We start from the raw sequence: 13,234 nt of genomic DNA, 5'->3' as shown, positions 1-13,234 counted from the left end.
GAAGCTGTACGTCTGATGCATGTCCTTGGACAACTTTCCAATAGGTCGTAAAAGAAAAAAGAATAAAAAAAGAAAAGTAACATTTAATACCCTTTTCTCCGTTCAATTACCGGCAGAAAAGCAATACCACAGCACAAAAATGTTTCATATTAAATCCTAGCTCTTTCGTGCACGCTAGTCTGTCAGATACTTGAACTTCCCACACCTTAGAGTTTCATCTGTAGGGAGATGCACGCATATCCCGGTATGATAACGAAACCAATGAGAAAGAGATAAAATAAGTAGGAACAAATTTGAACTTCAGTTAGAAAGGACGAGACACAACTGAATTTGTATGACCATTTTGTTAGTCCAGCTGGGCGAACTAAATGAACTAATTGAATCAAATCATTCTCTCAGACGCTATAAATCAGAATACTCCCGTAAAATAATAATTACAAATCAAGATAAAAGAATCATACTCTCCCTTTATTCCCAAAATGTAGACCAAAATCCAATATCCAGTCCAATCTGATAAAGACTTTTTGAGCAGCATTATCCGTGGATACTTAAGCTTGAAACCTCCGATGCCAAAAAAACCCACACGCCTCCGTGTTTCTCATAGCTGAATTAGCTAATGATGTCATCTGCAGTTATGTTATTGACGACACAGCCTCAATGGCACTGCCTAGAGGCCAAGCTGCTTCAACCAGGGAATTACCATACTTAACTTTCTTCACCAATGTAATCTCTTGCCAGGGATCTAGACCTGAGTAACAAACGAAAACAGCAAGAAAGATTAGTGACTTTTTTACCTGGATTTTCTGGATAAATTATCATCACCAACGCAAAAAATGACTAAAATGTGATGGCAACCTACCAAATCCCTCTACAAGCAATGTATACTGGTACATAAGATCCATGCATAAATATGGCAGGTTACCCTCCTCAACACGACGATATAAGGACTTGGCATCTGCAAGTTTTGTCTCGCAAGCACGCTTAGCTGCCTCCTCAAACTCCACAGGATGAACTTTGACAACAGGAACATTTGGATCAGCAAAACCAGCCTATACGTGTAAACAAGTGGTCAGACATAGCCATGAATAAGTACAAAAGAAATTCCAACTTTTTCATTTGTATTTCTCAAGAAATGAAATCAACCATAATTGATACCTCAGCAGCCCTGTCAAAGAAAAATGAAGCAACAAAGAGATTCTTCTGTCCATCTCCACCACCACCATTCCAAATCCCACCAAATGTGCATTTCATGTGTGTGCATGTTGATTCATTAGCTTTGAGAGCATTAGAAGCTACCCTCCTGCACTCATCCATGTTTGAGCCAGAAGGGGAAGCTGCCGCTTTATACTCCTCTCCTCCATATTTGTAGATCCCTTGTCAAAAACAAAGAATTAAAATTAACAAAACACACAAGGGCACATGCACACATGCAGCGTGCAAGCACAAACTCATACTCAATCACTCACTCTTCAATTATCAGAGCTTCATTTGGCTTCCAAAGAAAGTACTAGTAAAGACTCTAATATCATTCCAAATTCATATTGTTGAAAATCTAAACAAGGTTGCTCAATCCCCAAACTTTTCTAAGCATCTAAAAATGCTGCACTGGAATGTTGTAGGTAAGGAAAAAGTTGAGAGAGAGAGAGAGCATGAATGGCATTCATGGTTAGCAGGAGAGAATGAATCCCTACTAAACTCAAATCTGCAAACGGAAGGTAGATAATTGAACTCTGCTCCATGATATGTTCATTCATGGTTAGCAGGAGAGAATGAATGCCTACTAAACTCAGATCTGCAAACGGAAGGTAGATAATTGAACTCTGCTCCATGATATGTTCATAGAGCCACCTGCTTACTTGTCATAATTTCCTCCTGGTTTAACAATCAGCACACTGGTCACAAGACTAGAGTCAGCAGTTGAATTGTGGGTCAGGTCATAGATATATCATTTAGTTTAAAACAGTTTTTACTTCAACATTTCATAAATGATCTGAATCTTCTACTAAAACATTATATGCATCCATAAATTATAGAGCCACCTTTACTCCATGTAATTACAAAATAAATGGTTTACAGAAGAGATGAAGGTTAAAACCCAGTGCTGTCACAATATCAGCCCTAGTGAAAAAAGGAGTTCAACATACCATGATAGCCAACTAAGATGCAAGGGTTGCTAGAGCCTTCAGAAACCTTCAAAATCTCTGCCCGTGCGGCTAGTAAGCCATAATGCAAGTAACTGCATACATGGAGCAAAACCATGTCAATACTCTACATAAAAAAAAATTATAGAAAGATGAAATTAATAGAAATAATTGTTACTTAATATCAGAGATCAATGAAGTATCAAGCAGTCAAGGGAAATAATAAGATCTTTGGCAAAAACTGAGAAGCTAATATAAAGATATGCAACATCACTCAATGACCAAAAAAGGAAGCACAAGAACAGTCAGGCCGATGAGTCAATACATCAACAATTCATCTATCATAAAATCATGAAATTAATTTCACCAAAAGAAAGAAGAACACCTGTGAACATAGAGGTAATATTTTCTTCCCATAAGATACATTTTCTTTACATATGTATCCTCTCCATCTGATACCCTTGGTGCATTTGCAGCATCTGTCTCCGAGATAGCATATGCCATTTGAACAGATCCACCTCCAAGGTCAACTACTCCAACTGTATTTGAGTATTCCTTCCCCAATTTCCCTAGTAGATAGTTTATAGTGACCTGAAAAACAAGAGGCAGCCTAAGACAAGATGGGTAATAACGTATACTCCATGTTCCATAGAGTAGAATACAATACACAAGATACTAATGGAAATTCAGTTTATAAGAATCTGCAGTAGCAGCAACATGCTTTCCTGAAGACTTCTCTTTCATGTTACAGTTCTCATATATGGTTCTCATGTTAATTAACACCAATTTTTATTTTTATTTTTAAATTTCCTTATTTGGATGAGCGTAAAGCAGTAATTATTATCAATGAGAGCATAACAACAATATATTCCCCGTTCTATAATTAGCTAATAATTTTCTCCTTCCTTGGGTTTTTATAGTGGCAACCGATGTCTCACTAAATTATTCTTGAGTGTACCAAGACGTTTCTCAAATCCATTTGAAATAAGATACACCACAGCCCAATAAACATGACCATCTTCAGTTCTAGACAAAGAAAAGCAGTAACTCGTATACCCATGCATGACCACATCCTCCTTCAAGGGAACTACATGATCACAAACTGATCCATTTGGTTTAAGTAAAACCACCCGGAAAGAACCAGAATTATTAGGGAGCCACACAAATTTTTGCAAGATCTGCTTGGGATATGCTTAAATTTTTTAGAGCAAGACAAGATCTGATCTTCTGTCTGCAGAGCCCAGTTCAGCATTTAAGGCTTGGACTTCTCATACTCTCCACAAACCTGAAGGCCTTGAATGGAAGATAGCTCAAAAAGGCAACCAAACCTCAATCCCAAAGCAATTAATCTTTGCCATGCTATCATTGAGGCTGATTCATAGAATCTAGTTGAATGAACAGCTTCTTCACTTTATTCATTTAAATATCTACTGGTTCTGAAGGGACTTCCATGCTTTTATTTTCCCCCACCCCGTAAAACTCAACTCTGAGTGCACCCTGACGTTCTGCCAAAGAAATTTGCAATTTTTCTTCAGAGCAACTGCGGGACATTTACCACCATTCCCTCCTACTTGTAATTATAGGGCTTCTAACATTGTGGAAGGTATAATTGCTTCTCAATATTTCTATTCTTTTTCTTTTTTTTTGATAATTAATAGAAACAATATTATAAAATAAGTGGAAGAAGTATATAGTCTAAAAATTAGCATCCAAACATTACGATCTAAAATTCCATTTTTTTTTTTTAATCTAAAATTCATAGAAGCAGCAAAGCCCAAGAAAGAATGACAATGGAGGCTTCCTAATGCTTTCGTCCAATTGTATAAAGATGTTAGGAACATAGACTTCAGATCATCCAAATTAAGCTCTACTCCATTGACAGCTCAATTGTTCCTCTCTGACTCTCTCCTCATATCATCCAAATAAGACAAATCAGTACAGCACTCCATATAATGACAGCACCAATGACCACATCTTCCTCGGCATGGAAAAATGCGAAAGAAGTCCAAATTCGATCAACCCGGGTCTCTTTCACCAAAGAAACGAATTACAAGATAATAAATAAATAAGGTCTTTTTCCATGTTCCAAAATTTAAAGTAAATAGTTTATGAGCTTAAGGACATCATTGATAAACCAACTACACTGTCCCTTTTTTGACATACTCTCAGGATTCACAGTTTTATTTTAAGGGGCCCCACTAGAGTAAAACATATACCTTCATTGAATGACCCTAGAAATCATTAAAAGTGCAGTATTAAGGTACGACTGCAACACAGTCTTAAGTTTGGAAGATATCGTAAAGACAATGCAATAAGCAAGCTTCAAAAGATGTTTCTTATAAAAAACAAACGGTTTTTTGAAAAGTGTAAAGACGGGCCTGATCCTAGTTCGTTGATTTTTTTTTTTAATTTTTTATTTTAGGGTAATTACTTTTTTTCCCCATGAGCTAACAGCTTCTGTCAATATGCCCCCACGAATTGACACTCTTCACCACCCGACCACATCGAACTACCATTTACTTACCAAAACCCCTTGTAGTTAGGAAACCTCATTATATTAGATGGAATATTCTATTTTTAGACGTTACATTTCATTTAAAGACAAAAGTACCCTTAAAAAATAATTTAATAAAAAATATCAAACCTAAAAATACAAATATATGAAAAATACAAAACCTCAAAAAAATTTAAACCCAAAAATTTAAAAACGTTAAATATATATATAAAAGGAAAAAAAAAAAAAAAAGAAAGAAAGAAAGGGGGTGGCTGCAGGTCGCGCGCCACCCCCCGGCACCCCAAGCGGTCGCCCCCCCCCCCCCCCCCCTTTTTTTTTTTGAAGGTATTATATGTAAATTTTGATTATAAAGTTAGGTATTTGAGTCATTTAAAGTTTTTTAACAAGATTTTTTTTTTTGGTTAAGTAAAAGAAATTTCATTAAAAGCGCAAGAAGCGATCAAGTACACAGGTCGTATATAAAAACGGCAACTAAGAAGAAGAAGAAAACACTACAAGAAAATCATTAAAACTAATCACTAGAGGAGCAAGAAACACAGTCATCCAAGAGTACAAAGAATAAAAGAAAAAATAAATGAACTCCTCAATGGTTCTTTCTTTGTCCTCGAACTGTCTATTGTTGCGTTCCCTCCACAGGCACCATATAAGGCAACAAGGAACCATCTTCCACACAACCGCACTCTGAGAGCGACCACCCGTCTACCAGCAAGCGAAAAGATCAACCACTCGATGAGGCATAACCCAAGAAAGACTGAAGCGGCTAAAGATGGCATTCTAAAGAACACAAGCGGCATCACAATAGAGAATAAGATGATCCACAGACTCCCCATTCTTTTTGCACATACAACATCTATCAATCACAATGACCTGCCTCTTTCTAAGATTGTCCACTGTAAGGATCTTCCCTAGCCCTGCCACCCAAGCGAAAAAGGCCACTTTCAAGGGAACCTTGGTACGCCAAATACTTTTCCAGAGAAAATGACTTGTCTCCTTAAAGGCAAGAGACTTATAGAAAGATCTAACATCAAACTTACCTATGCGAGAAGGAGACCACAAAAGCTTATCTTCCCCATCACAATCTAGACTGATGGAATACAATAAGGTAAAGAAAGAAGTCAAGACATCCACCTTCCAATCGTGTGCCGCTCGAATAAATCTGACATCCCATCGAAAAGATCTGCTCTCCAGAATCAAATGAACTGCCACGGACGAATTCTTGTCGCAAGCTATGTCATACAAACCTGGGAAAGCTTCCTTGAGGGGCATCTCTCCGTACCACACATCATCCCAGAATCTGATCCTGAATCCATTACCCAAAATAAATCTGGTATGGCTACTAAACAGACTCCACCCCTTCCTAATGTTCTTCCATAGCCCCACACCGTGAGACCCATGGGGGTCTAAGGAACACCAACCAGCCCATGAAGAACCATACTTTGCATCCACAACTGATCTCCATAGAGCCTCTCTCTCGTGCACAAAACGCCACAACCACTTCCCTAACGAAGCCTGATTGAAGATCCTGAATTTCCTGATGCCCAAACCCCTTCTGAAATAGGGGAGCAAACTATGGACCAGCTAACCAGGTGATATTTGAATTCATCACCTATACCTCCCCACAAGAAATCACGATGCAACTTTTCTATACGACTGGCGACACCGGATGGAAAAGGGAACAAAGAAAGGAAGTACGTGGGTAGGTTAGATAATGTACTCTTTATAAGGGTAACTCTACCGCCCTTAGACAAATACATCCGCTTCCAACTAGCCAGCCGTCTTTCAATCTTACCAACTACATCATCCCAAATGGATTTAGCCTTAAAAGGGACCCCCAACGGAAGACCGAGATACTTTAAAGGTAGAGAGGAAACACCACAACCCATGATGTCAGCTAATTCATCCATATTATCCACATCACCCACAGGAACCAATACTGACTTGGCCAGATTGATCTTTAAACCTGAAACAGCTTCAAAAGACAAAAATAAAACCCGAAGAAAGCGGAGATGATCAGGATTAGCCCCGCAAAAGACTAAAGTATTGTCTGCAAACAACAAGTGAGATATATTAAACACCCCATTGCTACCAGAACCCACTGAGAACCCTGATAGAAAGCCCCTGCGAATAGAAAAAGCGAACATCTTGCTAAGGGTTTCCATCACAATTTCGCCAGTTAACCTCGTCAAAAAACTTGAAATGGTGGTTCGATGCGGTTAGGTGGGGAGAGTATTAGTTCGTGGGGGCATATTAACAGAGGTTGGTAGTTCACGGGGGGAAAAAAGGTAATTACCCCTTTTATTTTTTAAAGTATTAGAAATATCATTAAAAGTGCAAGTACAACTCAAGTACAAATGAAGTATACAAGAAAGACACCTATCTAGAAAGAGAAAAAAGAACAAGAAAATCATTAAAACTAATCACCAAAGGAGCTACAAATGCAATTATCCAAGTATAAAGAGAATAAAAAAAGACGGACTTAAGTTCCTCCAACATCTTCCCGTAGTCCTCGAAATTTCGATCGTTTCTTTCCCTCCAAAGGCACCACAAAATGCAAAAGGGAACCATCTTTCACATAGCAGCAATCGAGGGCTACCTCTAGTCCACCAGCATGCAAACAAATCAATCATCCGGCTAGGCATAACCCATGACAGCCTAGAGCAACTAGAAAAAGCATTTCATATGACGCAAGCAACCTCATAGTGGAGAAGAAGATGGTCTATGAACTCCTCATATCTCTTGTGCATACAACATCTATCAACACAATGACATGCCGCTTCCTAAGGTTGTCCATGGTAAAATATCTTCCCAAGAGCTGCCGACCAAGCAAAAAAAAGCTACTCTCAAAAGAACCTTGGTCTGCCAAATACTCTTCCAAGAAAAATGAATGACATCATTACAGACAAAGATGTTGTAAACGGAGCTAACATCGAACACCCCATTTGTTTGAAGGGACCCACCAAAGCTTGTCTTTACCTTCTCTTCTCACTCTGAAGGAGTATAACAAATGGAGAAACGAAGCCAAGACATCCACCTCCCAATCGTGAGCCACTCTAATAAAGCTTACGTTCCACTGAAGGGAGCCACTGCAACAGATGCATCCTTTACACAAGCAATGCTATATAAATCCGAGAAAGCTTCCTTAAGGGCCTTCTCCCCACACCACACATCATGCCAAAATCTAATTTTTGAACTATCTCCTAGCTCAAATCTGGTATGACTAGAAAACATCCTCCAACCCCTCTTAATATTTTTCCTTAGCCCTACCCCATATGGCCTAGGGATCAATAGAACACCACCCACCCCAAGAACTACCAAATTTGAAATCCACAACAACTCTCCACCATGCCTCTCTCTCATGCACATAACACCACAACCATTTTCCTAGAAGAGCACGATTGAACATCCTCAAGTTCTGAACCCCATCCCTCCCTCAAAGATTGGAAAGTAAACCTTGGACCAACTAACCAGATGACATTGAAACTATTCACCTATCCCACCCCAAAAGAAATCTCAATGGAGCTCCTCTTTGCAGTTTGCCTCTTTGCAGTTTGCAACACACCCAAGAATGGGGAAAAGAGACATAAAGTACTTAGGTAAATTGGAAAGGGTGCTCTTTATAAGGTTAACCTTTCCACCCTTAGACAATTACATCATTTTCCAACTAGCCAACCGACGCTCAATCTTTTCAACCACACCATCCAAAGTAGACTTGGTCTTGTAGGAGGCCTCCAGTGGAAGACCAAGATACTTCAACCAATAAGTTGAAAGTTAGCAAGAGAATCACCAAAAGAGAGAAAATACAAAGAAAAAAAAGGGATAAAACCGTCTAGAATTTCCTAAGGATTAATAGTGCGCTCATCACTTGGTCCCAAAAAAGGGGTTTTTCAAAACCTCATGATTTTTCTAACTCATAGGACTAACATTAATCTTTACAAAATGGTACGGAAGAATGTTAGAAAAGGTTGGGAGACTTTTTCAGGCTACACTAGATTCGAAGTGGGGGATGGGACTAGGATTAGCTTTTGGCAAGATCTGTGGGTTGGGGATATGACTCTCAATGCAGCTTTTCCAGCTCTATTTGGTAAAGCCGCTGCGAAGGACTCCTCTGTTGCAAATAACCTAGAGCTTTTGCCTTTTGGGTAGTTCCAACCAGTGGAACACGAGCTTTGCTAGAGAAACGCATGACTGGGAGGTGAATGTTTTTGGTTCTTTCTTTCAGATGGTGCATTCAATTATATTTAGAAGAGGTGGCAAAGACAAGGTTTGGTGGGTCCCTTCTAAAAAAGGCCTATTCAAGGTCAAGTCTTTTTTCCACTCCTTGATTTGTCCTATAGGTACTCGCTTTCCCTAGAAGTGTGGGGCAGACCCAAGCCCCCTCAGGGGCGGCCTTCTTTTCATGGTCGGTGGCTCTTGGGAAGATCCTCACCTTGGACAATCTCAGAAAACACATGTTATCATGATAAACAGATGTTGCATGTGCAAGAAGACGGAGGAGTTCGTGGACCATCTTCTTCTCCATTGCGATGTGGCTTCTGCTTTGTGTTATTTTCTTTTCAGTCATTCTGGGTTGTCTTGGGTTATGCCACGACGCGTTATCGATCTGCTTGCTTGTTAGTGGTCTTTGAACCGGTCGAGGAGTGCTATGGTGTGGAAAATGGCGTCCACTTGCCTCTTTCAGCGCTTATAGAGGGAAAGAAATAATTGGAGCTTTGAGGACGTGGAGAAGACCTCTTGAGGAACTTTTATCCTCCTTCTATCACACTTTGTATCTTTGGACTACGGCTTATGTGTTCCCCTTATCTTTTAACTTTCTTGATTTCCTTACTCGTTTTTCTAGTTAAGCGTTTCATTTTGAATATTCCCAGTGTACTAAAGGACGCCTTATGCTTTTAATGAGATTGGCTTATTACTTATAAAAAAAAAAAATCACTGATGAGGACTTCCAGTACACTCAGATTGATTGTGTTAATATTTTCAGCAACAATCAACTTGCTATTGTGACGGGAAAGCAAGGTAACAGTGCAGCTCTTGTGGCTAACAGAAGTCTCGAAGAAGGTGAAACCAAGCTTTGAAAAGCCTTGCAATTAATGCAGATTAAAATTACTTGGATTAGTCCACAAATAATAGTTAAAGTGAAAGACTAGAAGAGTTTCAAAGCTTATGTGCAAATATTTTAATGTGGAAGAAATTCAACCAGAAAAAAAAAAAGAAAAAAAGAAAAGAGAGAGAGAGAAAAGAAATGAAACCCATAACTTATGTTTATCTGATCAGGATAAATTGTAACAGTGAAAATGTCAAAGGATCAATGTCCAGACAGTACGTGAAGAAGACGATAACATGGAACAACTGCAGAGTGCTTTTGTAGTTTGTGGATCAACTCCTTCACAATCCAAGGTGTCGACTAAAATGCATGATAAATAGTGCAAGTTATTTCAGGGTTTTGGTGGAGCTGTTTTATCAATAACTGGGTTGAAAACTCTACTGCGGGGTCTCAAAAGGAGAAAGGCCGGTGTCAGACGCAATCAGTTCTACCATTAAGAAGAGCATCACATATCCTAAATAGCCCAGCAAACTTATAATTTATAAGAGGATTTAAAACTAATTTAAGTAAAACTTCACTATTTCCAACAGTCAGGCCCCCAAGATCGTTAATACAACACCTTCATCATTAAAAAGAATAAGAAGTAAAATCATGCACTATGAAAGCATCAATTCAACCACTAGTAGAGGAAGAAGCAAGATAGTAAGTCTTAAGCACCATACCCACTGAAAAGAACCTTCTTGCGTTCCATCGATAACAGCTACTTCATTGGGCTCAGATTTCAGGCTGCTTCTATGTTTCAGAAGATCCCTAACCTTAAAGAGTCAAAGTTTTAGGCTACTCCACAGAAATTAAAAGCTTAAGAGTATGGAAATAGCAATGAATACGATAAATAAGAAATAAGATTTTACCGCTTGCAAGATTCGATCGGAGGCATCGCCACCCAAGGCCCTCAAGCCTGCAGTTGCCTGAAATTGACATCAAAATCAAATTTCTATCAGAAAACAAATGTAGTACAAATGAAATGAGCCGAAATGAAAGCGTGCAACAAAAAGGGAAAAGAAAGGCATTATAGGAAATACTACGGACCCCAACACGAACAGGCGTCTTGGGACGCAAATCTTTGGGAACGGCATTTTGGGCTTGATCCAATAGGGAAAGCAGAGAATTGGCAGCCTCCCGGGGATCATTGGCAAACGCGCTCAAACCCGGTTTTATCTACAATGGTAATTAAAATAAGCAAACATAGCAAGGAGTGGACCGCAATCGAGTTGAATGGGTAACGGTAAAGGTGTAGCATCAATACCTGCACGAAGAGCTCAAGATCTTTGCCGATGGGAAGGAGATTGAGATGCTGATCAAAGCAGAAGACGTGGACACGGCTGCCGGAGCTACCGGCGTCGAAGATAACGGCGTAGGACTTGGGGGATCTGAGATCGGAGGGGATCTTGAGGATGCTGAGGGACGGGGAGGGAGAAGCGGCAGGCATCAGGAAGAGGACGAAGGTGATGAGGAGGAGCGGCACAGATACTATGAGCAATACCCCTCGGAAGCGGTAGATCTTGTCCGACAAGGACTCGTGGCGGAGGCCTGGCCGCTTTAGCATTTTCTCGAATTCCAGAGCCTCGTGTTGATGATCTGTTGGAGATGTGGACTGGCCCTCCAGCAATTCGGCGGACGAGGGGGATCGGTACCGGATCTGTCCGTTTCCGGCAGCGGCGGCGGGAGTAGCCTTCAAGGACTGGGATTCCTGTACGGCCTCCAGCTCGCCCGATTTCGACTCCCACCGATTCTTTCCTTCTATTTTCTGTTTTATTACTTCTCCTATTTACAAATGATTATGACACTGATGACGATGACGATGACGATGACGACGATGACGACGACGACGACGACGACGATGATGACGACGACGACGACGACGATAACATGCAATGCAATGTAATGGGGAATCACGAACTTTTCTATCAATCAATCAGTATCTTATCTATGCGGAGAAAAAATAAAGAAATATACGTTTGTAAATCGGGATCGGAGACTCGCAATCGCGATGCCGTTTTTGGGAGGCGGTGCGGAGACGGTTACGAGACGCTACTACTACTACTGCCTTTTCTCTTTCGTTCTTTCTGTGCGCGCTGTTGTCGCCCCTCTCTCTCTTCCACTAATGAAGTTTTATCTCACTTACGTCTTACACACACACACAAAAAAACAAAAAAAAAAAAAAAAAAAAAAGGGCCCCTTTTATTTCTTCTTTCTTTTTCCTTTTTGGCTGAAAATGAATTGCATAACGTAAGGCTTTTTTCTAGCATGTGCATATATAGGGACTCTGTAGTCTTTACGCCATATACCTATGCATTTGCACGCAACAGAGACTTCCAAATATGCCAGTGATAAAATATAGTGTCAAGACTACAGAAAGTTGTTTCTAAAAATGAGGAAATTATTATATATATATATATATATATATATATATATATTTTTAACTTTTAATATTATTGGTCAAAGATCAACATCATAGAACATTTAGTTCTAACATAACAATATCATAAATATAATATAAAACGACTTCTCATCAGGTCTCATTACGAACGTATGAAATTACTTTATTTGTCAAAATATGAGCTACTCGATTACATTCTCATTTGATACTAAACTGCCAGTTAAAAAACAAAGTAAGCACTCCTCGGATATCTTCTATTAGTTGCTCAAATCTGTTCTAAATACGCTCAGAAGATTTCACTGCATTGACCATTTGTAAAGCATCGCCTTCTAGAAAAAACATGTTGCAGGCCTACACTAAAACAAAATTCCGCTACTAAAAGAACTCCCGTTGCCCCCATTTATTATACTAGTTAAAATTAGGGATAATTACCTTTTTCCTCAATGAACTACCAAAAAATGCGCGATGCACCCACAAACTACCAACTTGACCAAAATAGAGCATTCAACTACCAAAGACAACCATTTCCCCCCTTCCGTCAGTCAAAGGGGTTAAAACAAACGGTCAACAGGTCACGTGACCGTCACACACCGTTTTACTCTCATTTTCTTCCTCTTTTCCCCCCATGAACCACCACTATCTTCCTCTTTTCCCTCATGAACTACCACCATCTTCTAACATGCCCCCATGTAAAACGGCACATGACCCGTTGATTGTTTCTTTTAACCTCTCTAACTGACGGAATGGGGGAAAATTGTTGTCTTTGGTAGTTGAATGTTCTATTTTGGTCGAGTTGATAGTTCATGGAAGCATCGCGCATTTTTTAGTAGTTCATGAAGAAAAAGGTAATTACTCTTTAAAATTAAGATGAAAGCCCAACTAATTGATTCAACTAATTGATTTCTTCCCCTTGCTGTGAGTAAGATTCCATCTCCCAATGAAATTCTTTAATTCCGTTTGATATTCCTGCCTGTTCTTAGAAAACCTACAAATACTTTTTATTATTTAACGTTAAAAATTATATTTTTATTTTACAGCTATTCCTAAAAAAATGGCATGACTGTCCCAATTAACTCTTAGAGTAATGTTGTTAAAAA

At 39.4% G+C, this 13,234-nt stretch overlaps 1 protein-coding gene across 2 annotated transcripts; it reads right to left on the bottom strand.

Moving 5' to 3' along the window:
- Window positions 1-278: 278 nt before the first annotated feature.
- LOC133872867 (apyrase 1-like) lies at window positions 279-11,860 on the bottom strand. Of its 2 annotated transcripts, XM_062310500.1 has the most exons (10): window positions 11,714-11,857; window positions 11,004-11,543; window positions 10,787-10,915; window positions 10,609-10,665; window positions 10,420-10,512; window positions 2,527-2,732; window positions 2,145-2,236; window positions 1,156-1,373; window positions 860-1,049; window positions 279-748 (listed from the first exon to the last, which is right to left on the bottom strand). In XM_062310500.1, exons 2-10 carry the CDS (start codon window positions 11,301-11,303, stop codon window positions 633-635), a joined length of 1,401 nt encoding a protein of 466 aa, XP_062166484.1. In that variant the 5' UTR covers window positions 11,304-11,543; window positions 11,714-11,857; the 3' UTR covers window positions 279-632. The 2 variants fall into 2 exon arrangements, with proteins under 2 accessions (XP_062166484.1, XP_062166483.1); XM_062310499.1 differs by having other exon boundaries at window positions 11,004-11,860.
- Window positions 11,861-13,234: the final 1,374 nt, after the last annotated feature.

Source organism: Alnus glutinosa, chromosome 7 (genome assembly GCF_958979055.1).
Source record: "Alnus glutinosa chromosome 7, dhAlnGlut1.1, whole genome shotgun sequence".
NCBI classification, from domain to species: domain Eukaryota; kingdom Viridiplantae; phylum Streptophyta; class Magnoliopsida; order Fagales; family Betulaceae; genus Alnus; species Alnus glutinosa.
This window is presented reverse-complemented; position numbering and strand designations above follow the sequence as displayed.

Excerpts from the sequence above, each read along its gene's own strand:
- LOC133872867 (XM_062310499.1), bottom strand. The coding sequence starts at position 11,303 with ATGCTAAAGCGGCCAGGCCTCCGCCACGAGTCCTTGTCGGACAAGATC. Across the intron at positions 2,733-10,419 it reads AAGAAGGTTCTTTTCAGTGG|GTCACTATAAACTATCTACT; the intron begins GTATGGTGCTTA and ends CTTGTTTTTCAG. Across the intron at positions 1,050-1,155 it reads TCTTTGACAGGGCTGCTGAG|GCTGGTTTTGCTGATCCAAA; the intron begins GTATCAATTATG and ends TTACACGTATAG.